This window comes from Ostrea edulis, chromosome 2 (genome assembly GCF_947568905.1).
Source record: "Ostrea edulis chromosome 2, xbOstEdul1.1, whole genome shotgun sequence".
NCBI classification, from domain to species: Eukaryota; Metazoa; Mollusca; class Bivalvia; order Ostreida; family Ostreidae; genus Ostrea; species Ostrea edulis.
The window spans coordinates 42,283,482-42,310,665 of record NC_079165.1 but is presented as its reverse complement, the minus strand read 5'-3'; the positions used below and the strand labels follow the sequence as shown (position 1 = coordinate 42,310,665).

General features: G+C 35.5%; 3 protein-coding genes across 5 annotated transcripts; 2 read left to right on the top strand and 1 right to left on the bottom strand.

Moving 5' to 3' along the window:
* Window positions 1–488: 488 nt before the first annotated feature.
* LOC125681128 (synaptogenesis protein syg-2-like) lies at window positions 489–7,423 on the top strand. 3 transcript variants are annotated; one of them, XM_048921064.2, is made up of 8 exons: window positions 489–949; window positions 1,176–1,475; window positions 1,709–1,999; window positions 2,122–2,415; window positions 2,606–2,647; window positions 3,020–3,044; window positions 6,921–7,000; window positions 7,209–7,423. In XM_048921064.2, exons 1-8 carry the CDS (start codon window positions 895–897, stop codon window positions 7,211–7,213), a joined length of 1,092 nt encoding a protein of 363 aa, XP_048777021.1. In that variant the 5' UTR covers window positions 489–894; the 3' UTR covers window positions 7,214–7,423. The 3 variants fall into 3 exon arrangements, with proteins under 3 accessions (XP_048777021.1, XP_048777020.2, XP_048777022.1); XM_048921063.2 differs by having other exon boundaries at window positions 2,501–2,647; XM_048921065.2 differs by lacking the exon at window positions 2,606–2,647.
* Window positions 7,424–11,835: 4,412 nt separating this feature from the next.
* LOC125681126 (F-box/LRR-repeat protein 21-like) lies at window positions 11,836–14,546 on the bottom strand. The gene is made up of 2 exons (XM_048921061.2): window positions 14,364–14,546; window positions 11,836–13,723 (listed from the first exon to the last, which is right to left on the bottom strand). Exon 2 carries the CDS (start codon window positions 13,703–13,705, stop codon window positions 12,248–12,250), a length of 1,458 nt encoding a protein of 485 aa, XP_048777018.2. The 5' UTR covers window positions 13,706–13,723; window positions 14,364–14,546; the 3' UTR covers window positions 11,836–12,247.
* Window positions 14,547–21,832: 7,286 nt separating this feature from the next.
* On the top strand, window positions 21,833–23,333 carry LOC125681127 (toxin CfTX-A-like). The gene has a single exon (XM_048921062.2). It carries the CDS (start codon window positions 21,966–21,968, stop codon window positions 23,193–23,195), a length of 1,230 nt encoding a protein of 409 aa, XP_048777019.2. The 5' UTR covers window positions 21,833–21,965; the 3' UTR covers window positions 23,196–23,333.
* The last annotated feature ends 3,851 nt before the right edge of the window (window positions 23,334–27,184 follow it).

Below are 27,184 nucleotides of genomic sequence, written 5' to 3'. Positions count from 1 at the left end.
TCATGAGGATGTGTACATGATATAATTTACTATATATCTAATATATTGCCCTTTGTCAACTTAGAACTGAGGAAATTTCAATATTTGTACTTTATACAAAATATTATCTTGAATTGCTCCATTATGTTCTTTTTACACGATATTCTTATTATGCACAACCGTCATGTCATGTTTATAAAGGAAAACCTTTTCTGCACTAGTTAGTAATTATAAACCCCTGCTTAAATTTGGATGGGGATAAAAAAAAAAATTACGATCTCCCTTCACGTGCATGATTGATTAGACATGATACTTGTATAATAAGCCTCACAATAAATTTGCTGCTCTTGCAATAATTTTATAGACAGTTTGGAAACCATTGTTTATCTTAACTCTGCGCCAAACTTCTTGAACATTTTAACAAAACTTCAACATAACAAATGAATGGGTGTTTTTTGTTGTTGTTTTTTGGGGGGGTTGTTGTTGTTGTTGTTTTGTGTTGTTTTTTTTGTTGGTGTTTTTTTGTTTTTGCTGCAATATTTTCATCTCTGACACTAATGGCAATGGACCATTTCCCCTCCCTACAAGAAACAAGTTTTAGCAATAAATGCACAAGCAATGTATTTTCTGCAGTTTTTACACTAAATGCTTTCACCAATTGGCTTTGTTTTTAAAACAAAGAGCGGGGACACTTTGATCAGAATGTCCTACATATGACCGCTGTATACGTAATGCACATAATAAGTATTCAGCGATGAATAAATTTTGATAGGGCCCAATCTATCACAGATTAGCGTCTTCGCTGTATCAGCTCATTTAATTAGGAGTATCTGGCACTTACGATGTAATTCTGACCGGGATTCAATTTAACAGAACATACACCCCTTATACGGCGTTGGGCTCTGTTTTCTTGAGATGATGTTGCAGTGTTCCATTCTTCTGCTATTCATTGTTACTATTCATGGATCTGGTAAGTTGTACCATAACTTTGATTCTGCTCTTAAGCTTTCAAAACTGTCTTTGATGAAAACGAAGCAATTCTTTTATACGTGATAGCTTAATTTTTTTTTATTTATTTATTTATTTTTTTTTTTTTTTTTTTTTGGTGGTTTTCATTAATCGAAATATTGTTTTTAATGAATTCCGTTAAATATCAAAAGAAAATAAGCAATCTAAAAAAACATTTTTTTTTTAAGTTTTCCAAGTCCCTTCGCCATTCTTGACACTCAGTTCCAACAATATGACGGAGGGACAATCCATCACTCTCACATGTGTCGTCTATCCGGGTTCCACGCAATTACCGCCATTAACCTGGTTTTGGAAGTGTGGTAATGACAACCTCACTGGTAATGCGACAACAGGACTTCATAATACTGCACTTAAAATCAAGGCCGACAGAAAATACAACGGGGAGACGTGTTTCTGTAAAGTTAGGCCGAGTTCTGCGAACGACTCATACAGTAAAATGTCTAACCACGTGACAATCAATGTGAAATGTAAGTGAAAATCTCAGTAAGAAATAAGTATCATTAAAGAAATAAGTATCATTTTTTCCACCGGCAATGGTGACGTCTCCATATGAGTGAAAGATTCTCCAGAGGGACTTGAACAGTATTTGATCAATCAATATAACTAATAAATGACATTGCATATTGTAACGGCAAATAAAGTTATATTTCATAAACGATGAAACATGTCCAATGTATCGTTAAGGGCATTTCCATTTTAGATGCTCCGAAAACAATACCTTTTTTGAATACAACTAGCACAGCTGTAGTTGCGGGAGAAGAAATCACTCTTCAGTGCACGTTGGATTCTATGGGAAATCCCCAGATCCGGTGGACGTGGAAGTGTGGTCGATATACCGTGTACAACAGACGAATTGTGAACATGAACGCCACGACCAAATTGATTTTAGAAGCTGATTCTAATCTGAACGAGAAAATATGTCACTGTGTCGCTAGGAGTTATCAACTGAACTACGAAGCTGCATCCAATTCTGTCTCTCTGACCGTATACTGTAAGGATGACATCAAAATATTTAAAGTATATGAAAGATAGTGTATTACTTCAGTGTACACAGCGATCAGCATTTATATCTGTAGTTTTTTGTTTTGTTTTGTTTTCTCTCCATTTTTTCAGATTTCCCAGATGGTTACCCTGAAATAGATAGATCAGTTTTCTTTGTAAACAAAAACACGCCTGTAACTTTAAGATGTTCCCTCAACTCCCTCGGAAATCCTCCAGTTGTGTGGTATTGGTACTGTGACAACAAACCAATACTTAGAGGTATTAAAAACACTAATTTTGGTTCGAGTTTGACCATGATTGCACAACTATCAGACCACAATACGGCATGCCACTGTAGAGCAAAGAGTGAATCCCAATGGGGAAGCTACGACAAAAATTCGTCAAAGGCACTCATAACAATCAGAAGTAAGTCATAGATGTCAAATCATTCTTTTATATCCTGTACATCCGAGGGTTTTTTTAAGTACGTGGTTTTCTTCTCAATTTTAAGCAACGGGCAATACAGTTACTGAATCTGCACCTATTAAAGCGGGGGTTTCTAAGGATGTTTTTGGTGCCGTGGCAGGGATCCTTGTCTTGGTTGTTATCATTGCAGGAGTCGTTATTGTATTTCACCACAGAAGGATCGTCGACATGGGTTAGTATATCTCAAAAGAGGATTGAGAAAATAAGGTGTTTTTATAGAAAAGAACAATACTTCGGCGATAATGAATTAGTATTTAACCTGTAATAGTCATCAATGTAGCAAGTCTTGGATGACTCCCATCTGATGTAGTTCAAACGAAAAGATTAAAACCATGAACAACAAGCTCGTTCCTTTTCAAAACACTTTGACGGTAGTTATGATACACTGTTAAATGCACATTGGAAAAATAGAATTAATAATGAGTACAAAATATCGCCCGACCCATCAGTTGTTTGTCGAAAAAAATAATGATCGTCGTGAATAATTTTATTATTATATCAACTTCGTATTATTGCTCGTTATCTCCACTTTTTCATTGAACAGGTACACGACTTTCTACTGAAAAAAGGTAAGGATTATTTCGTGAAGCAACACGCTCGCTCCAATGATCACACCACACGTGAGTCCCATGCTATGCTCTTCATCACGTGAAAGATGGAAATTACCCAAAATGCTCTGGGAAAATATCGCCCCCACTGCGGAACTATCGCGTTTTCCTGGCCTAAAATCACTTAATACCCACAGTCCTCTGCGTCTCCGCGCAAAGAGACACTAGCAGATGCCGAATACCATAAATTAATTGAGATAAGGTACGTCCACGATTACAACGTGGCCTTATTGAATAGTGCAATAAGTGCACACTTACAGAAAGCATAGTTTCGTAAATGAATTAAATTTGCAGGGTGCAAAATTAAAGTTTATAGAAAAACAAGTTCAATAAAAAATTGAAGTAAACGGTATAAATATACATCTAACTTTTCTACTTTCCCTTCAAGAACAAAACATATTTCAGACATAACACGTGCGAAACAGAGATTGAAAATCAATTGTGAATGTAAGTCGGAAAAGTCGCTGCACTTCGTGCCTTCGTACTTCGTAGTCTAGGCAATATCCATTGTGTGCATTCTGGCAACGCACTTTGAAAACAAATTTTTAAGTGCGTTAAATTTGGGACCTAGTCAACGCACTCAGAAAATGTCTTTCAAAGTGCATTGTTAGTGTATATAACCATATTTTTCCATGGAGACACTTAAACGCACTTTGAAACAGAAATTCTGGAACTTTGATTTTCTTTTTAAACTAGTACTTACAGGGAATGACTAAGTGTTGTATTTCATTCTCAAAATGAGAGAAATTGATCTCCCGTTGTCGGAAACGTGGAAAGGAAAACCAAAGATACATGCCAATCTTTATGATTCTTTACCGGTAAATCGTTGCAATATATTGCATGTAGACCCGCCCCCACCCCCGATTTAATGACAATTTTATTTTAGATCCGCTCGCATACTCATTACATAAGCATTTAGACCATCTCAAAGGATCCCGCTTTTAGCAAAATACACGCAAGGTAGTTTTAAAATATTGTTTTCGGAGAGGACTATTCTGTCCTCGGGGAGATAAGTATGCTCCAGATAAGGATTTTACACAGAGAAGTTAGTTCGCCTATGACCCTTGATATAGAAAATTGGTTCTTGGACACTGCACATCCACCACCCATAGGCACTGTATGGGTGAAGTTTGAGTCCGACTGGACAAAGGCTAGAGAAAATATACTCCATACAAAGATCTTACACAGATAGGTTTGTCTACAGTGACCTTTGATTTAGGAAATTGGATCAAGGTCACTACACACCCTCTACCCATGGCACGGACAATCTATGGGTAAAGCTTTGGATAGACTTGGTCAAGGGAAAGGGACGCAGTTTTGCTTTTCCGCGATCCGACTCTGCTTTTTCGCGAAAAAAAAATCTTGATTTCCCGCGACAAGTCACATTACTTTTCCGCGATTAATTTTTTTTTTTTTTTTTTTTTTTTTTTTTTTTTTTTTGGCTTTTTGCTTTTCTTCAACTTATTTATACGTGCACTGCTTCCATTAGCCAGGTAAAATCTGTTGTGCTTCAACTTTTTTTTATCACTGGGATGATTGTGAGTGTTTTTGGATTTTGATACGGCAATACCTTCTAATTGTTGCTTTGCATAATTTATGTACACTGCATCGGTAGGACACATCTCCATTCTTTAAATCACTGACATTTCTATAAGTAAATCCATCATATATAATGCATTGGTTGTCACGATTTGTTTCTTTATGAACAATTCCCATAGCGTCTAGTTTCTTTCACCGACCAGTGTAAATGCGAAACTCATTCAATTTTAGTAGAACTCTATGAAGAGAAATACATGTACGGGTAACGGCAACCGTTTGATGGTAAGCGTAACTGTTACCAAAAATCGCGGAAAGGAGGCATCAAATAAAGGAGATGACGCAAAATATATGGTAAAAACAATCGCAGAAAAGCAATAGGTAGTAGTAGTCGCGGAAAAGCAGACAGGTTGGAAAATCAAAATCGCGGAAAGGTAAGTCAGCCGAAAATTAATGACATTGGTCAGAAGGAGGAACAGACAGTCTAATCATTATAATTACCCAAATCCACAAAATGTCTAAATGTTAGATTGGGAAGTGACGGCATCATCAAATATAGAGGTTCAAATAATTATCTATCAATTTTGAAAGCGTCAAGAAAATCGACCGAGCCGTGCAAAATTTGATTTTTGCAAAGTGCGTTAATATAGTCGATATCAGCACACTTTGAATTTTTTTCAAAGTGCGTTGACTTGGTTCCATTTAATGCACTTTTTAAAACAAATTCAAAGTGCGTAATTTTTCAAAGTGCGTTGTAACAGTGCCTACTACCAACAGACTATGGAAAAAGTATCAATTTTCAGCTGATGTCATTTTTTCCTGATGACCCATCGCCATCTTTATGAAAAGCAGTTCTTGGGAATTCCCTATCCCAAAATGCCTGCATGGAAAAGTTTGTTTTGTGTGCAAACGAACTCTGACGGAAGTTTGCCAGAATGGTTTTAAGACTCCCCATGAATTATGTAAATTTTACTACATTGAAAGAAAAATATCGAATCACGGATGTTGGATATATTGGATGTATCAGAGCTCTGCTGATTACAGAGCGCTTCACAATAACCATATGTTTCGTTAAACATCCCCTAATACATATAAACTTGCCGGAAGCATCATAAAATGACTTAAATTCAGTGATATATTTTAATCACGTGTTATCCTCATGTGTGTATTCGAAGAAACTACTATCCATCGATTTTTAACTAATTAAGATTATTCACTATTGATTATTTGTCTCTTTGTAACTGACATCTTTTACTACTGTGTTCTTAACTGCTAAAATAATACCACCTGAACTAAGCTTTGACAGTTTGTGTCTATTTTTCATAAATATAGTTTGGTTTGGATTTATATTGTTTAACGCCCCGCTGTAGAATCTTTCACATATGGTAGACGTCACCATTGCCGATAAAGGACTGCAAAATTTAGGCCTATGTTTGGCGCTTACGGCCTTTCTTTATCGTGCCACAACTGCTGTGACACAGGGCCTTGGTTTTTGCGGTCTCTTCCGAAGGACCGCTCCATCTAATCGCATTTTACGACAAGCAAGGGGGGTACTGAGGATCTAATCTAAACCGGATCCCCACGGGTTCATATAGTAAAATCTGGGATCTGAAGTGAATTGATCAACATCAGCAGTTGTTGATGCTGTGTGTGTGTTCTCTGAAGAAATAGCAAATGGCGTATAGGTACATGATCTAAGCGAATAACTAATTAGAATCTTCAGAATAGTTTTTAATCAAATTCAATTGTCGTTTAGATTTTTTGATTGCTGTTAATTCAGTATTGAAATATTTTGCTTACTGAGACTTCACTTATACTCTTGAATTTTCATTACATAGTCTACAATGTACATATTATCCTTAAATATTTATCATTATAACTATACTGTCAACTTACGACTACATTGTTTATACATTATTCCTTAGTAATTTCTATGTTATTTTACTGTTGCTACATCTACATCAACGTTGTATATTATGATATTTCTATGACTCTGAAAAATACTTGTAACAAATATTTGATATATATTATTATACATATACTGATATTATATATTTGTATATAAATTATATATATGCCTTACATAAAATAATAAAATACATTTAATCCAATGGGCCCCTGGCACCATTGGTGAGAATTATGCGGGAGTATCCGAGGATATTTTATCCCAACTAATATCATGTATAAATGATGAAATTAAAAACAAAGGAAAGAAATACTATTGCTTCGCTGAATTCCATTAACGGATTTTTACCTTCTATACACAAATTCATAAAAGCAATTTTACTTTCTTTGTGGCAGGGAAAACAAGAACGATACTGGAGGTGGCCAAGATAATCTGAATTACAGCACTCTCAGAGAGGAAAGCAGCCATTCCAAAGGTACGTTACAATGAAATTACACTCAGAGAGGAAAGCAGCCATTCCAAAGGTTCTTTACAATGAAAGAATTGTATGCTCTATTGATAGTATAGATTATTAAAATATATTCATTTCTGTTTCACATCTATTTTAGAGTGTAGAATTTCTGTTTATTAAGTTGATTCTGTGGTCTTGCGTGTGATCGATTTTCTCGTTATTTGCTTCACAGAATGATGTACAGTCAATCCGTAGGAACTTATCAAAATCTGCAGGAGTAGTCACTACGATTTCCGTGATTCCATTGAAGATCCTAAATGTTTGTAATTAATTATTGCGTTCAATTCTTGTATATAATATCAATGTTACCTCCAAATATCTATACAGCGTATGTACATGTAGCTAAAAATAGAAATACATATAACCATTAAAGATTTACCAACCTCATGTACATATTCTGTATATTTCTTCACATAAGAAATTATTCAATTCTGATCATGATTACCAATTGGTTCGCGGTTGTTTTATAGGTTGGTCTATCTGTTTGTAGAATTAATTGAGTTTTTATATGGCGCTTTTTCCAGCGCATGCTGCTCAAATCGCTTTACAATACATTACTATCCCGGCAGACCTTATATCAATCTAGAACTTTCTCAGCTTCCTGGGAAGCATACAGTGCAACCCACCTTTACAGGAGCTAGAGCACTAACATTCTAATAATACAATTGGGTGGAGTGAAGAAATTCATGTAACGTGTCTTTCCCAAGGACACAACTTCGGCCCTGCCGCGGCTAGGACTCGAACCCACGACCTTTCGGTCGAGAGTCTGACAGCCTAACCACTAGGCTACCGACGCCACATTTGTCTTCATGTCTGTGTGATAGTAAGATTTCGAAAACATCACATGGTAACAGTTGATAAGCTTTTGGAAGCTGATCTATGGAGGCTGGGAAAGGGAAATTTTACAACCACCGCAAACGTTTGCGTTTGGAAAATGTTCACGTTCAGTGACTTTTTTCGATAAAACTATCAAGGAGATTTCTTTTATGAAATCAATTTCCCCGAGATCCTGGAGTTCCGCATGTTACAAAAAAGAAAACAACGAAATCGATCATGATTTTTTTCGTCAAAAACATATTAAACATTGTATAAACACAGTTTCTCTTCATGCAGTCCAAAAAAAATATAATAAGTTTGGCTTCATTAGATGTATTTCATAAACCAACAATGACACATTAAAGTTTGAAACTTATCATGGAATTTGTAGATGTTACTGTAGGGTCCAATAGGTTCATTCATGAAAGTGCAAGAGTGCGCTGTGACACGAGACGCCGTCGCGATGACCCAACTTCACACAGAAAGCCATCATGATAACACAACTTTACACAGAACGCCGTCGCGATAACACAACTTAACACAGGACACCGTTGCGATAACACAACTTTACACATAACGCCGTCGCGATAACACAACTTTACACAGGACGCCGTCGCGATAAAATAACTTTACACAGGACACCGTCGCGATAACATAAATTTACACAGGACGTTGTCGCGATAACACAACTTTACACAGGACGCCGTCGCGATAAAATAACTTTACACAGGACACCGTCGCGATAACACAACTTTACACAGGACGCCGTCGCGATAAAATAACTTTACACAGGACACCGTCGCGATAACAAATTTACACAGGATGCTGTCGCGATAACACAACTTTATACAGGACGCCGTCACGATAACACAACTTTACACAGGACGCCGTCGCGATTACACAAATTGTTTATTATCCTGCATGTATGTAATTTCCATGTTTTAAACGCACGTTAGCTCAATTTTTCTACATCCGTCATTTTTATAAGTAAATCTGGCATAGATAGTGTTGCCATGCATTCCAGTCTTCAAGATATTCTTCATCGTGCCCAATTTAAGCGTTGGGTGTAGGCGACAGTGCGCATTTTAAGCGGTAGGTGTAAGCGACAGTGCGCTCCTTAGCATCAGTCGATTTTTGATTGATTAACAGGTGCTTCTTATCTAACACCATCTAGTGCATACTCATTATGTATGCAAACTCTTTATACAACTTTGCAAAATGAATTCAAGAAATTATACTTTTGTCATGAAATTAAGATTATCGAAACTGTAGTTATTTAAATTACACAAGATCAATTCCCTCTGATATTTCTCTAAACTTTAGACTATAGTATACCCTTTGAATACTACGGAAAGTGAAACTATACCAAACCATGTGTCACAATGGAGGAACGGGTTAAGAGTTACATGCTGTAGATAAATACGACAAATCCTTGGGTATTGAAGGTACATTCATTTTATACAAAGTTACTCTGATGTATATTACACAGTGACAAAGTTCTCGTAAATTACATTTACTTATTGGATACGCAGGAAAATTCATTTACCATTTATTACCCTATCTTTTAATGGGGCATGGACATGATTTGAGCTGAACATTTTCAAATTTTATTTTTCCATTTTTAATGTTTACAATGCTTAACTAAGGTATTTCTAATGGCCAGTAAAAATTTGAATGTCAGTTTTCGAGTTACACGAGACATACAGAGCTCACAATTCAAGGCTCGTGACATGTTTTTGTGTACATAGGTTAAATATACCAGTTAAAGTTAACTTTTAAATTGGAAAAAATGCTTTAAACGCTTTTATACGGCTCATATGAACAGAAAATTCGTCGTTAAAAAAACAGCTAGGATGATAGTAACGGAAATGAATGATGATAGTAACGTAAAACTTTCGTTACTATCATCCTCGCTGTTTTTTCAACGACGAATTTTCTGTTCATATGAGCCGTATAAAAGATAAAATAACACCTGATCGTAATTGTTACTAGTGTATGATATTTCTTGCCTACATATCGTTCGCAAATAAACAATACAAATAGATATAATAAGTAAATGTGGTCTTTCCGGAATTTCCTTCCACCATCTTGAGATGATAGTAACGATCGTTACTATCATCAGTTTAATACCAGTGATTTATAGGAGACGTTATGGGCATGTGAGAAACCAAATTGTTTGTTATCTACATGTACAATCTTAACGTCAACTTCATGACAGTAGAAAATCGACAGAAGCCATGGTGTTCAGCTAATCTACAATGCATCATATTGTAATATTGTAAGATCGTGGGTTTAAATTATTTGTACATGATAGGGTTTGGGGGTGGATTTTTATATAATTTTTGTAATAATTGCACATAATACATGGATGATGATCCCATGTGCATGTACATTAGTGGTTAGTAGTGTAGCATCCTGTTATCATGCTTAGCGTGGATAATATAAGCTATGTTGATGTTCCATTTTATTTTTAGCGTATTACTCGTTCATTGCTACTTTCGATATTGTTGACATGTGTATGTAAACAATCATCTATATTGCATTCATTGTTTAGTATTTAAGGTATTCGGTAAAGCTATAGCTAAGACAGATGTATTGATGAAAATTATATCGATAACTTAAAGTGAAATCAAGTATCACGATTGTAAATCACGTAACTTACTTCTACCATCACATGTTGAAAGTTAGCCGCCTGCCATCTTGCTTACGAAGGAATGCATCACGTGATATTTTGTCTATAGATACACCATCTTGTAGTTAACAAGTAGCATTGTCCGATTGTTTAGATATTTGAGATTTGCATTTCTACTTCATTTGTTTTATATGATGTAGTTCAATTGCAACAATAGTGATCAAACTACTTTGAACTTATTGTGATGACGTAATGTACGATTTACGTATTGTTGTTCTGTATTCCTACGCATAGGATTATGGTTGTCCGTTTTATTATGAAGAATTATTTTGACTTATGTTTGTATGCTATCATATTAACTTTGATTATAATTCACTGTACAGAAATAGGACACTTTGACATTATGTACTTTTCTATATCTGAAGTTTTGTACTTAAGTAGTCCGGAGATACTCTAGAAAGGACAATTATTTATTGGTTGTTTCGGTCACATGACCATTTTTAGAAAGTATATAAAGCGGAAAGTTTACCAGTTTCATCATCCTAATCTGTATCGATTACATCGTTCATTTCAAAGAATCAAAACACTGAAATTCACTAGGTATGCAAAATGTAGAAATTATACGAAATATATAGCTTTAGAGCTCTCCACCACATGGACACCACAATCCACAACGATTATTGTTATTAGTTTATTATTTAATCCGACAAGGCATTATTTATATATGACGTCACTGACTGGATGAAGTCCAGCAAATAAATTCATACAACTATATACCTAGTTATCATTCAAGTCTTTGATAAAGAAGGAGCGAGGCGAAGTAAAACAACCATGTAGTCCAGAGAGTATATCTTGTTCGCTAATTGGCATTATGACAGGGTGTCAAAAGGCTTACAATATATTTTCGGGAGAGGGAGCTTAAATTCAGTTTGGGTTTAGCCGCTAATTCAACCTAGATAGAATAATGGTGACAAGCTTGACAATTGAGCTACGCCATGTGGTATTATTAGCGAAATTCAAGGTCCATAACTCCTTCATGAATATGTCAACAAACTCCAAACTCAATCTTGACAACTCATTGATATAAGTTTATGTATAAAGCAGGGATAGCTAAACAAGTCCGGAAAAGCGTTTACAGGGACCGAAGTATGTAGAAGCTGATCATTATAGGGCACTTGCCTATTGCGGGACCTTGATAATCAAACATGTTTTTCTATGTATAATTGATAATACAGAACTTAAAATGGGTAAATATACTACATTTCATTTTCTTGCATTGGACGAAATATTCTATTTATGCCTCCTATGAGAAGAACCCGTTCCAGCAGTGACAAATAACCCAACACTGTAATGCAGTTTTGTCGAATATGTCATTTATTGAATGACATAAGGTAAATTGTTAAGTAAAATGTATAACAAATCATTAAGAGGGGTCACCTGAATAAACAATACCTGTTGAAACATGTACATAGGTGTCAGGTAAAGTGTTATCCCCTTTGAGACTGACTAGAAAAATACAGGTAGTGAAAGTACAATTACAAGTTATAGAGTACATGGAACATGCATACAATATATACATAAATGAGTTAATCCTTGGAGGCGTCCAAAAAATTGCGCGAAAAATTGATTTTAATGCACGTTGTACGCATTCAAAAGAGAATAATGTCTAGATGACACTGAACTTTTGTATGTGTATAAAGTAAATTTATTGTTCCTATTATTTCTCAGTTGTTATCAAAAGTCTGCTCCACTTCTCTTCTTAACTACACTATCAACGGAGTATCCAATTTTGTAGATTTCCTGGATGTTGGAAACCATTTGCGTCCCAAGTGACTCGAGACGTTGTCGATCATTTCGTCTTCTCTAGCCTCCTTACACAACCTCGACTGTTCTTTCTGGTGAAACTTGAGCATCGCCACAAGGACATAAGTTCCATCCGGGCCTTTTGCAATTACTTCATTTTCATCATATCTATTTTCGATGTTATTTTCTTCCACATAGATATTCTCTCTTAAAATATCGAAGGTCACCCATGACCTCGATCGTAGCGCTGCCAAGCATTCTACATTTTGACAGTTGATGTTTCCGCGGTACACCAGTTTTAGTAGGTTGGGTGACTTTTCTACCATGTTAACAAGCTCCTTTTCAAAACAGGAGTCTTCTCCAAAAGATTCGAAGCATGTGAGTGTTTTCTTGTACTTATCCGTCAGATATTGTACGACATTCCCATCACAACGAGAATAAGCCATAAATTTTGTCACATAAACTGGACAGGCCGGTTTTAATAAATTTGACAATTCGACGAGAGAAACGCGAGACATTATTGTCAGTTCCACCTGTACACCAACATTCTTCAAGCAAAAGTTCTCCCAAGCCATGTCTGAAATTTCAGGTATTTCGAAGTCTGGGTCGTTAGAAATGTAATTGACAAGTATTCTTAGACGTTGTAATGTGCTTCTCTGTCTTTGGGATAAAACATTCAGCATGTTTTCATCCATCATTGGAGAACGGAGAGCCAAGTGTTTGAGATTACTGAAGTGGTTTACAAGAACTACCGTTTCGTTGGGTGATAGAAGAATTGGTTGCCTTTCTGTCCAGCTGTTTGTGTTTGACCAAAACAAACTCAGATTCTCAAGATCCTTAAGCTTAATGTTTACCATCGCTGCTTCGAAAATATTTTCGTCATGGTTTTGCAAGTTTCGAGGAAACATTGGCCAAGATATAATGTTAAGGTTTTTCAGACGAAATGCATTCTTTACAAAATTCACAAGGGGTATAAGATTTCGACCACAAGACCTATATCCAGAGAAATGACGCATTGACGTCACGATTCCTACGTAAAGCGTTAACGTTTCCAACCGGCATTGTTTGGTAACCTCCTCCACGAGATCATTCCAATCACCAAAGTCTTCATTTAAATGACCGCTAATAACAAAAGTTAAATTTTGGAAGTACTTTCCAAAACGTTTGACCAGTTTGATGTTTTGGGCTGGTATCATCACTTGGCTGTGTAGCCCATAGTTCTCCATGTTTCCCATTATGAATAACGTCATTTTCCGCCATAAAGTTGGATGATTGAAAGCTTCATTTAGTTTTGAACACGTGGTAGAGACACGGTATTTATCATTCAAGTTTAGATGATCTAAGATATTGACCCAGGCAATTGTGGGAAGATAGCTAAAATCACGGCCGTCCTGGTCACTTGAGCTATCGGTCATCATTCTTCAATCGTTAATGACCTACAACAACAACGAAACGAAGAAAATAAAACGATCTTGGCATAGCTTCAAATCAGCAACGCACTGTAAGAAAACTTGCCCGTTAGAAACTATCTTACATAAACAATCCAATTTATTCAACTGAATATAACAAACATACTCTATATCATTGGAAAATAATTATCTAACCTTTAATGACAATATAATGATGACGTAGTGGTAAGATTAATTCCACTCCGTTCTACCTATAAATTCAGGATACATGTATGTCCTAGACTTGCTCAAGTCTCTATGTTGTTTTTATTACTTTATCATTTCGTCCAAATTTTACTGTGTTTCAGAAATCTAAATATCTGCTGTCTACACGTGTTTGACATCATTAAAAAGTATTAAAGAGAGCACTGATTATTAAACTTAGAGACTTGAGAAAGATATGTCCATGTATGATGATCATTTACGGTGTATCTTGGAACGAAGGCGCATATAAAACACGGCTACGCCTTGGAATTTTAAGCTATCTGTAGTGTATGGTATTTACATGACAACTATAGTCAGTACATTCATCTTACCTCCGTTCACGACTTAAACTTACATAGTAATCTACACCTAGATATTTCACATTGTAAATACATTTTCTACAAAGCATTGAAGTACTACTTACGTCCTGTCCGATTTGTTTACTGTGCAAGTAACGGAACACATATTTATTTTTAGAATCCTATATTTAGTTATGACAGTGCTATACGGAATTACCTGCCCTTGGCTAGGATGCCTATTGATGACTAATGAGTGTATACACTATTAAATCCTAAGATTATTCTGTATTTTATTGACTATATCATGATTAATGATACATTGACAATAAATTGAATTGTTACTCAGTTTATGTACATAGATTGATTAAAACTCTTTTCATTTTACATACAAATAATATTCTTATTTAACAGGAAAATGACTTTCATAATTCCTGAAAAACGGGGGAAATAAAAGGAAAGCTTTATATCCTTTCGAAATTCAAAGTACAGTTATTCCAACGGAAAAGACTGCATACTGCGTTGGAGACACATGTGATAAAAATAACAGATTTCTGTGAAAAGAAACATTCAGAATATTTTGCAGTATATATATATATAATCATATATAGGCGGATTAATGGAGGAGAACTGGGTGGGGGGTCTGAGTTTCCTTAACCTTACAGTACCAAATCTCACGAAATCCACTGGTGTCTGGGGACTTCGCCTCTTATTCCACCCGGACTTCACCTCTGATTCCAAAGTGCATGCAATCAAATTTATATTTTCCAGTGGGTTTTTTTTGGGGGGGGTGGGGGTTGCTTATTAAGAATTTCAAGACAACCTAGACTCCCCTTTTGTAAATTTCTGGATCCGAGACTGAATATATGAATGCATAAACATGCATCACATACACCATCTTATAACGGGAATGTTTAAATGTTCTGTAAACAATGCATCAATATTTTCTCTAATAGTTTTACTTGATCCCCTTGCATTGTATCCATAGGCCCACCTGCCGTGCCGGTTTTTGTTTAGGGATTCAATGATTTGAAGGGAAAAAATAAACAACTTGTTTGTTTGTAACAGAAAAATAGCAACTTGTAAGTATTGTAAATGGTAGGAATTAAACATTTCATAACACTGTTCAACACCACAAGTCTACCTGTGGATTTTACCTGCACCTGACATTAATTATCTGCTACTACCGTGGTCCAGTCAAATCGATCCTGGTTCAATTTCATTTGTACTTTTCTAAAACAACGATGTCTATGTGAACAAATATCCCCACAAATATCTTAGATAATGAAATATTTATCTTAGATAATGAAATATTTTGCATGGAATTATCTTAGTTCGTTTAGCTTTGCATTTTGAACACTTTGCTATTGATTTAATGCTTTATTCATTTAATAAGGATTGCAACAGTCCTATGGCTAGGGATATGTTCTCCTCAACATATATACAAAGCATAGAAAACAGAAAAGAACAAAACATACAATACAATATACATATTGTTATCAGTGGTGGGGGCGGGGCCCGGACTAGGCTATCACACCACACCAGGATTACTTTTTAATACTCAAGAACTTCTTTACATATAGAGATGTTATACATTTTTCATTTCATATAAATTATTCATATCAATTATAAATGTTTATGATAAATGAAGACCGAATATATATTTCGGATCAGATCGGATATTATTAAGCAATGGGGTTCGATTTGACTGGCTTACATAACATGGCTACGTCATCAAACGAAATCAATTGAAGCTGTGAGTTTTCGGGTTGCAGGGGGATTTAATGAATGTTTGAAGGTGTGCTTGGACACAAATATATTGGGGAAATGTGTTTGAATTTTTTTATATTATCTGGGACGGCAATGCAAGAATACAATGATTACAATGATATAAGGCTTTTATAAGGAGTGGATCTGTAGCTCTCTGGTCTGCCCCAATATTTTCCCAGAGAGATACAAATCTGCAGCTACAATTTTTGTAGAGGTATCTAACTCATCAAATCTATGCAGCCAGTCTGTGAGCTAGATGTTTGGAAGTATAAAGAAATATTTAATGCTTTCTCATTTTGTGAATCCTATAACCACGACCTACGACCGAATCCATAACCCAAGTGCCATTACCTTTAATAGACGCATCGATATCCCTGTTCAATATCAGGCAAAAAAATCCCAATAGTTTCTCAGGTACCACCGCATCCATTGAAAAGGTACTGCAGGGAAAATTGTTATTCTATTTGTTTATTATGCAAATGTGGTAATTTTTATGTTATATATTTTTGTGTAAAACATTCAGAGGGTTTAGATAAAGTTGTAAGAATATTTTTTATCAAATAATTATTGAATGCATACTCATTTGTGTGCAAATGTTTAAGAATAATAGTATATTTGATAGTAAGTAATATGAAGCTATTCTTATTTTAAAATGATAAATATTCTTATTATGAGAAATAAAAGGTAAGACAAGCTACAGTATACACATGAAAAGAAAAGATAATTCATGCTACAGCCACGTAAAAAAACAAACAAAAAAACAATGCCTGCCTGACTCATGAAAATTTGAAATTTTTGTCCTGAGAAACTATTTACTGATTTTTGCTATCATCATTTTGCATATGGCTTAGTGGTTAGGACCTCGATTTACCCTAGCAATAGAATCCAAACCCAGGGTTGTTAACCTCACAATTGTGATGATGACTCGTCTTAATTATAACTATTTTCTAACAATGGCTGATAATGGCTGTTTAATGCCCAGAAGTGAATATGTCGTTTTACGTCCCATTTAGTATTTTTTCACTCAAATGGTGACGTCACCAACTTTCAATATTTTGGTAGAAGCTACTATCTATTATTAAGGAAGCCCATTTAGGACCTATCAAAAATATATTTCTATTTTGTAATAACGAATTTCAGAATTCATTATTTTTATTTTAATTCGTTATTTCAAATACTAAAATTCGTTATAACGAATTTGTAAACTTCGTAATAACGGATTGCAAAATTTGAAATAACGAATTCCGAAATCCGTTATGAATTGCATAATTCGTTACAACAAATTCTAAAAAAAAAAAAATTGTGCTGATGAAAATGTGAAGATAACTAACAGTCATCAATCTCATAACTCCTATAAAGAATACAAAATTAAGAGTTGGGCAAACACGGACCGGTGAATATACTAGTAAGTCAAATTTTCAATTTCCTGTATGATGTTCATTACTTTAGACCTGAACCTCTTAATTTGCAGACACTAGAAATTTGATGTAGCAATATTGAATAACAATTTTATTTTTGGAATCACTGGCTTCTCAATCATTTCATCGCAATATTTAGATTTTGATTTAAGCTTAAGATGTTTCATGACCCTGGAGCCAGGTGTCTGATCTTGCGTCATCTTCATCCGACTACATTTTATTAACTACTTGTTTTAACAAATTGTTTTAATGAATCAAAATCCAATTTAATTACAAGGTCAGGCATTACAATAAGTATTGCATGATTTTGAAAGAGCTATCTCTAATCATGAAGTGCACTCAATTTATTTGTGTCCAGAAGTTAAGAAGACTTTCAAGAAATAACATTTTCTCTTAATGAATTATAAAGTGCCGGCCTAAGCAATAACTACTGGCCCAACGGTTATGACAATTTTGGTAGAGACCTCCTTGCTCATACAATGTGCACAACGTTTGCTAGATATCCCGAAAATAGGAAGCTTTTCAGAGAATGTATCTTTTTTTTAAGATTCTGGTCCCATCAATCAATGCAGGTGACAAGGACCCACAAAACTTTCAATTTTTGTCCCTATTACCTCGTTGATGCTATTTAGCGATGTTGGTCAAAATAGACGTAAGTTTTAGAATTTCGATTCAGGTCCATGAAGTCAGAATAGTGATTTATAAGGATGAATTTCAATAATGTTTGACGTCCTTTTAACTCCTTCTACAGGTTAAAAAGTTGAAGTGGTTTAACAGAATAGTTCTGGTAATCCAGCAGATGTACAGTAAGGTTATGGATGTAGTAACTGACCTATGTTTTATGGATGAGTGACCAAGTGAACGTTCAATCAATCCCAAATCCAATATATGTTCTAGAGTGATGAGAATTCTAAGAATTGTACATTATGTATATATATATATATATATATATATATATATATATATATATATATATATTATATAATTAAAGTGCCAAACATCAAACTTGCTACCGATGTTGCAATTAGTATACGTTTTCCAGTTGAATGACCAAGTTAAGTTTTTAAAGGCCCAGATACCGTTGGTGTTGTAACTGAGACTTGCGTTTGTCTGCACAACTTGATGAGAACACGATATCCAACCTTACAAAATGCTCTACTGGACATGGAAGACGATCAACATAATATTGCTCCAGGTCTTTGGAGAGCAAATGCAAACAAGCACCTTTCCCTTTCCCTTTACCTTTCCCACCACGACCTCTTTCAGTTTTTGGTGGCATGCTTTTACAATGGAAATATTGGTACAAATGGATGACAAGAAGGTTCTGAGCTGTATTTATACTGAATCTGGATCTGATTCAGCTGCTGCAAAGCGTGGCGACAACGGCGCGGAAACGTTGTAGAACCGTAGTAAGATCCTGGTAGAATCGTAGTAAGATCGTGGTATAATCGTGGCAGAAGCATAGGAAACTCGTGTTGCAGTCGTGGGAGTCGTGGTGAGAGCGTAGTTAGAACGTGATGGACGTAGTGGGAGCGTAGTAAGAACTTGATGAACGTAGTGAGAACGTGGTGAAATCGTAACAAGGCCGTAGTTTAATCGTAGTGGAGTCGTGATAAGAGCGTAGTGAGGACACAGTAACATCGTGAAGACAGACAAAATTACAAATTCATGCCGTTCGCACTACGATCTCACCACGATCTAAAAAAATGATAGAACGTAGTGAGGTCGTGATGGTCGTGATGTAGTGTGACAGGGCCATAAATTCCAAAATAATAGAATGGTGCAACTACAGAAAGTACAACTACAGAAAAATAACTGTTAGGATACCATAAAACCAAAATTTATTTAGACGCTACAATATGCCAGATTCGAAATGAGAGCTCTCCTTTGTAGGAGGTGCATTTAGTGGAACTTTGAAAGAGTGAGGAAGACGATGAAATGTATTTAAATAAAGCGGCTTCTCTTTAAAAGAGTAAATGTAGGAAATACACAATACTATCGAAAGAAATGTTTTATTAAAGTGGAATCATGAATTTAAACAATGTCATATTTGCAAGTAACAGAGGGCGAAGCCCTTTCACGACCCGAAGGGCCGTGAGAGCGGAGCTCTCCTTATAGGTAACACGTATCTACATGTTTAAAAGGAACATATAGAAAACTAATGAAAAATTAAACCATACCTATGGAACTTGAAAATTTTGGTCCCAATGGTGTAGATTCGAATACTTGCGCGTGGACCTGTAATTCTCCATTTTGAATCTCGTGTACCCAAGTAAACGTCGTTCTGAGATGTTACATAAAATTCGTAAAAGCATGTAAATCTTATTTTCTTAATTATATATAATCACTCCTGGCCTCGATTAACGCGATTGCACCATGTCTCCTATGTTTGTGAATAAAAATTTGCTAAACACCGACGCTGAATATGACGTCACAATGCACTGTTTACATCAGTTGAATAAGAGTTTCCCACGTTCAATGAATAGGCGGATTTAAAATGTCAAAAGTTAGAATACTTTGATTGAGCTCTGTCCTCACACGTTAGGTGCTAAATTCGGGATATTTTTGCCCTGTTATGGATCTACATACTAATGCCAATATTTTTTGCTTCGCCCTCAAACGCATTCACGCCGTAAGACATATCCTAGATATGATATCTACGAACAACGAAATAACGTGATATAATAAGAATTCCATGTATTTAATTACTCCCTGAATGCTTATCATTTACTAAAGTTTATGTATCAGTCGAATTCCAGTGATGAAACTACATATGAGAAACTTAATGAGCACATTCACTTAGGCAGTGGTGAATATTTGTTCCACTCTCGCATGTAAACAAGTTGTTTTGCGCCTTACTACATTGTATGTACGAGAGTTCTCCAAAGGTAAATAACTCGAACGTTTCTTGAAAATCGACGTATTTACGTTAATTTTCGATTAAGTGGCCTATAATTTAAAATCTACAGTGATAAAACTTGCAGCGATGATACATGTAAGTATACATTTGGCTGTGATTGCTTTTGAGTTACTTTGTTCAGTATTAGAATAAAATTTAACATACGACTTATCTTACTGGGCTCACGGCGAGTGTGATTGGTCAACAGGGAATAAATACTTTTCTACTTTTTCTAGGGACCTGATCCAACTTCTGGCCTCATGACCATAAAACAATAAAATTCTCAGACAATGTTTGTTCTCAGAATAAGAAATAATTCTCAGCTGAGAACTTCCTTTAAATTTGAGACCATAAACAGACTTGAGAATTTTCTCAGCTGAGGAAAGAACACTGGTGTATCCAGGGGTCCGAAATTGCTCCCCTCTATAATTGATCACTGTTCATTACCTTACCTCATACACATGTATATATATGTATCATAAATATCATAACTGAGAAAGAATTTATTGCGGTAACTTATGTATTCTTTATCAACATGAAAGAAATAATTATGTCAAAAGACCATTTTAGAACATTTCAAACCATCGCCATTTCACGTATTTTCTCTCTATAATTCTAATGGAAAATTGTACTATCGTGGTTGTAAAACGTATTTACATCAGGATTTTATTTCTAATTAATGACTAAAATCCCTACATTTTCACAAAATATCGTTACTTATCAGGGATTTTCATCTCTTTTAAATATTACATAATAAACAGCGCCATTGTCTGGTCCATATTCGCACTGACTTTCACAATTTTTTCAATAAGAAGTGTGAAGTCCTCAGTACCCCCTTGCTTGTCGTAAGAGGCGACTTAATCACTGTTAATGGTGCGGTCCTTCGGATGAGACAGTAAAAAACGAGGTCCCGTGTCACAGCAGGTATGGCACGATAAAGATCTCTCCCTGCTCAAAGGCCGTGAATGCCGACCATACATGTAGGCCTAAATTTTGCAGTCCTTCACCGGTATTGGTAACGTCTCCATATCAGTGAAAAATTCTCGGGAAGGATGTTAAACAATATCCAATCAACAATCATTATTTATCGCTGTCTAAACTGATTTATGTGGGCATATCACAATTTTGAAGGCGTCCTTTATACGACTGCTGATGATTATGGAGGTAGAAATGTCTAGGTACTGCTTTCCCTTTGACGATTATGACTATTCAAGGTAGAAACATTTTTTCTGACAAAATAATACTATCATTTGTTTTTCTCCCGCAGGTACTCAGAGCTACAAAACAGTTGACATGATTATCATATGAACAGTAGTTACTGGTCAATGTTTTGTCCGTCAGTCAGTTAACAAAATATTGTTTTGCATCAACTGATAAAATTTTATTTGAACTCGATCATTGCGTAGATAAATTATTGGTTGTATTTACCATTGCATATTATCTGTCATTTACATTGATAAATAACATTTTTCACATCAACGAGATTTTGTCATTCAGACCCACCAAACTGAGCACACACTGTGTTGACAAAAAGAGAAGTTATTTGTTACCGTGTCCATGTAGCTGCATCATACGTTTACGCTGAGAAATCTGGTTTCTTTGAATCTACTGGCATTCTTTACTTCTTGTACTTTTAATACAGAATGGACAGCATTCTCGTCTCCTCCGACCAGGAAAATATAGGAAGTTCGTTTGTGCATGTGGAAGATTCTAGGAGTCTTGTAAGATCTCCGGACTTTGATTCCATTCATGAGAAAATCGTAAGTAAATCGATCGAAGCTATTGAAGCCATCGAACGGAAACCGTCAAAAAACGTGATACTAGATACGATATCCGTGGTATTCATTCTTAAATGTTTGATTGACGAAGATATCAGAAGTACGATGGATACGCGACTTATGACAATCTTGACAAATTTCGCCCAAAGACTTTCTGATTCAAACGTTCACGTTTTTCTTCGCTACAACGATGAACAATTTGTATCGGATTTAACATCTACTCGGAGATCTCAATCCGATGTGCTATCTCTGTTTACTGGAGACATGGAGGATGTACCTAAGTTAATGAAAATGGTGTGTGATGGGGCACCTTACTTGAGGGTGTTGCGAGATCGGATAAAGCGCTGTATATATTCTTTTGAAATGAAGTCTAGCAATCCTGCCCTGGAAAGCCTGAAGTTATATGTGTGTCTACTCATATATAGATTGTTTTTATTAGGACAAATGTATACAATATCAGCAAACTTATCAAACGCAACTGTAGCAAACATGATGAGGATGGAATTTAATAGACTCTACAAAGACAGTAGAGATTTCCTTTCCTTCCTGTTGAAGCCAACAATCGATAAAGCGACTTTTTTCTCTCTGTTCCATAAATCTGAGTTTCTAGAAGTTGATATGTTTTTAAGGGAACAAAATTTGGTTCTTCCTAGTCTTGAAGCGGACCTGATTGGTAAACGTTTTGCGATTCAACCAACAATACCGTCAGATGTGTGGATGAATATGGCTTCAAATATATATGGCACGATATGGGGAACTTCATGTTTTCCTCATCAAGATCGGATTCAATTTGAATTCCATTCGCTTGGAAGAGACAATTTGTTCTACATAAGTCCACTGAGATGGTCGTCGTGGTATGTATATGTGCACACAAACGGATATCTATATGGGTCCTCAAAGAGGCCGGGAGATGAAGGAATATTCAAAATTGTCAAAGTGGAAAATGACAAATTCATGTTGTCTGTTTTGAAATGGCCTGGTGAATTTATCTATATGTCGAATATATTTCCAAATTATATACTAAGGGGTCGCCATGGAGATTTGATGGATGGGAGATTCCAATGGACTTTCATTGAAACACATATCTTGAATTAAATTCTTCTAGCGTAACTGTATTGAAAGTTTATACAAGAGTTTCACACGCTTAAAGAAACAATCAAACAAGTTTAAGGAATTTTTAACTTGAAACTACCACAGTTTGAAGTCTAGGGTAATGATGTATATCTAAAATTGTACAATAGGGTAATGATGTATATCTAAAATTGTACAATAGGGTAATGATGTATATCTAAAATTGTACAATAGGGTAATGATGTATATCTAAAATTGTATACTACATTGTTTGATGTATGTTATTGGTGTGTTCGTTGATAAAACCATACAAATTGTATTGCCTTAGAAAACAAGAAAAAGATACATATTGAAAATATCAAATTATGTCAGTTGCTCTGTAGATCAACACTCAAAAGATTCATGAATGTGCATTGTGTAGTAGAATGTATATTCCTCACAATATGACCAAAATAGTATACTACAGTACGCGAAATATTCCGAGTTGAAACGACGGACAGTGATATGAAATATCAACGATATTTCAGACTGCTACTATCAGCAAGCAGCATCTAAAGGTCAAGAAATACATTGCAAGGTTTTCCTAAATTTAAAAATTATATCTCGTATAACATCTGATAGCAAAATGTACTAGAATATTCATGTATCCTTTTTGTATTTGATAATATCAAGATTTCGGTTGTGATAGTTATTTTTTTGTTATAAAAGCAAACGAATCCTTTGGTTAATGAAGACAACTTAAAGGTTAAGGGATTGCAAGGGTCATTGAAAATTAACTGTACAATAACTTTCTTTCATTCGCTTAGCGAATTGTCTCGTTTGATCCTATTAAACAACGAGATGTTGCAGTTATTTGTAATAATATCACATTATAAAGGTATTGATTACGGTTTTCATGGTAACTATGCTGCTGCCATAGTAACATCCCTTTATCAACCCTTCCTAGTGAATGCTACATGTATATCAGATTCAATTGTTATAGATAAAAAGACAAAAACGAAGTGTATTACCATAAAACTGTATACTATATACAAATATTAAATTTTGTATTCCACAGTTTTTCATCTTGTCATTCCTGTATTAAAGGATATTGTTCATTGTTGTGCATATCTTCAACATTAGAGGATTGCGTGGGGATCCGGGTCAGAATAGATCCTCAGTGCCCCTTGCTTGTCGTAAGAGGCGACTTAATGGGCAGTCCTTCAGATGAAACCGCAAAAACTAAGGCCCCGTGTCACAGCAGGTGTGGCACGATAACGATCCCTCCCTACTAAAAGGCCACAAGCGACCAGCGTAGGACTAAATTTTGCTGCCCTTCATCGGTATTGGTGATGTCTCCATATGAGTGAAAATATGGAGAGGGGGATGTTAAACAATATGCAATCAATCAATCAACATGTGGCTTACTTTCTTAATGATGGCGTATGCAAGAACTATTCATAAAATGCTTCTATTGATCAGTTTATTGACAAACTTAAATTCTTTGATGTTCAATGACCTATGTGTAAAACTATTCAAATGAAATCAAAGTTTGTTACATTTGTTTACACAGCAATTGAGCACATGACTCCAAATGTTACACAGAAGACGAAGAATGTTCGTTCTTAGACGTAGTATTAATAGAAATCAATATAGGCCGCTCTTTACTTAAATGAGAGGACGAACCCCTTCACCACACAAATATATCAATATTCGAGTAGCCATTGACTAACACCGTTCTGACTTATTGTCACTTGTATTTCATCAAAACTTTTCCAACATTCAAACATGGCATGCATTGACAATATATACGTAGTCTTTGGTGATCAGGTCTTCAAAAAGTCTGTTGGAATTTCCATGGGCATGAAATCTGCTCCTTCATTAGCTGACCTGTATTTATTTTCTTATGAGGCAAAATTTATCCAAAATCTTCTAAATAAGAAGGAAAAATACTTTGCTGTGCCTTTCAACTGATATTTAGATAGAGTATATCAACGGTGTTTTATCTATCAAAAATATTCACTTTCATTCATATGTCGATTTGATATATCCCAGTGAACTCAAAGTAAAAGCCACCACAAAGTCTTCAATATCTGCTTCATATTTGGATATTTTATTGAACATTGATGTTAACAGCAAACTAACAATTCAACTTTATGACAAACGAGATGACGTCAGCTTCTCCATCGTCAGCTTCTCAAATTTTTGTTGTGATATTCCATTATAATGTGTGTATGTTGTTTATGTCCCTCAACTGATTCAATACGTAAGAGCATGTCCTGCAAATCATCAATGGCTAATTTGAGGCACGCTACTGACAATTAAATTTATGTTACAAGGGTTTCTACAATCTCGTTCAAAGTCAACATTTTGCAAATGTAATCTGTCATAAAGTCGAATGCTGTCTGACATATATTATACCAATTGTTATGACTTTCTTTGCATATGAGTAAAATATTCTCGAGATGGACGTTAAACAATATACAATGAATCAATCAATCTTTGCATGCTGATTTTGACTACTGATCACTGTTTACCTGGTGTAAGATATGGGGCTCACGGCGGGTGTTACTTGTCAATAAGAGATGTTTACTTCTCCTGAGTCCCTGAGCCAACTTCTGTTGTGTTCAGAGGTATATGTTTACCCTATTTTCAACTTTGTAGTCTTTCATACCAATTGTTATGACGTTCTTTGCGTACTGATTTTGACTACGGACAACTCTGTTTAAGTAATATAAAATATGGGGCTCACGGCGGGTGTTACTTGTCAATAAGAGATGCTTACTCCTCCTGGGCCCCTGATCCCATCTCTGATGTGTTCAGAGGTGTTTACCCTATTTTCAACTTTGTATTCTTTATAGTATTTATATGATTGTTCGTTTTCATTTATCTATGAATCATGTATCTCTGTTGGTGGATACACTGTGCCCAATGATACTTGTCGCTCGATAAATAGATGTGTTACCATGAATGTAAATAACGATGTAATACTTCTAGACACGTCGCCCAGTATAGAAAGGTGTCACTCTGTGGAGTTTATAAGATTCCTAATTATATACAGTCGTCCAATAAACAGGTTTTTTATACGAAAAAATGAAGAGTCATTTACCCAAAGTAAAGAATATAATGTGTCATTGAGAGACATTTTTATTATTCCTTTTCGTAAATGTGCTTGTTCTATCAAAAACTATAAATCCTGTGATAATTTGATCAGTGGGTATTCAATTATTAGTAATCTCACCAGACGAAGCTTCAATACCAAAACTTAGGAACATTTGCCCTGAAAATCTTCTAATGTTATGTACGGAATTGAATGTAATCTTTGTGGACTATGGGACATACATGTAGATTTCAAATTAATGATGGAGGTAATCAACTTCTATATAAACATTTTAATTCCCGTATCATTCCATCTTGTCCATGAGAGTCAGAATTCTAAAAAAAAAAAAATAAAAAAATACCATCATGCTAACTGTCCAATCCTAAGTATCTCTTTTCGTAGACTTCCTGCGATTTATTCGATCTCTTAAAGGTAGCTATTGTCTCCAAGATATCTTATTTCAATAACAGATCATTCTAGTCTGTGCGGTGTTCGGTTTTATCTACATCGATCAATCGGCGAATGAAGTGGTTTTGCAGCGTGAACTTATCGTTCACCGTTGGGTTGCGACTTGTCGACTTGACTTCAAAGGACCATTTTCTGAAGAGTATATTTTACATGCGTTTAGTCTTGCTCGGCAATGGTGGCCAGCTAATCGCTGTTTAGTTGGAAACAGTCGGCGAAGATTTGCTGACTAGCTTTAAGGTTATCGCTGAATCTGCGACGAGTATTTGCCAATAAGGTTGTAAAACCTGCCGACGATGGATTCGTGCTCAAACCCTTATTCCAGATGTGTGCAAAGAAAATAGTCAGCAGATGGTCGCTTTGTCTGTGGGACCAAATAACGTGACGTACGCAACTAATGCACCGCAGAAAATGGGATATTTTTCCCTTTACTGAAACACTCGGTACATGTGTTTCACTAACAATCATT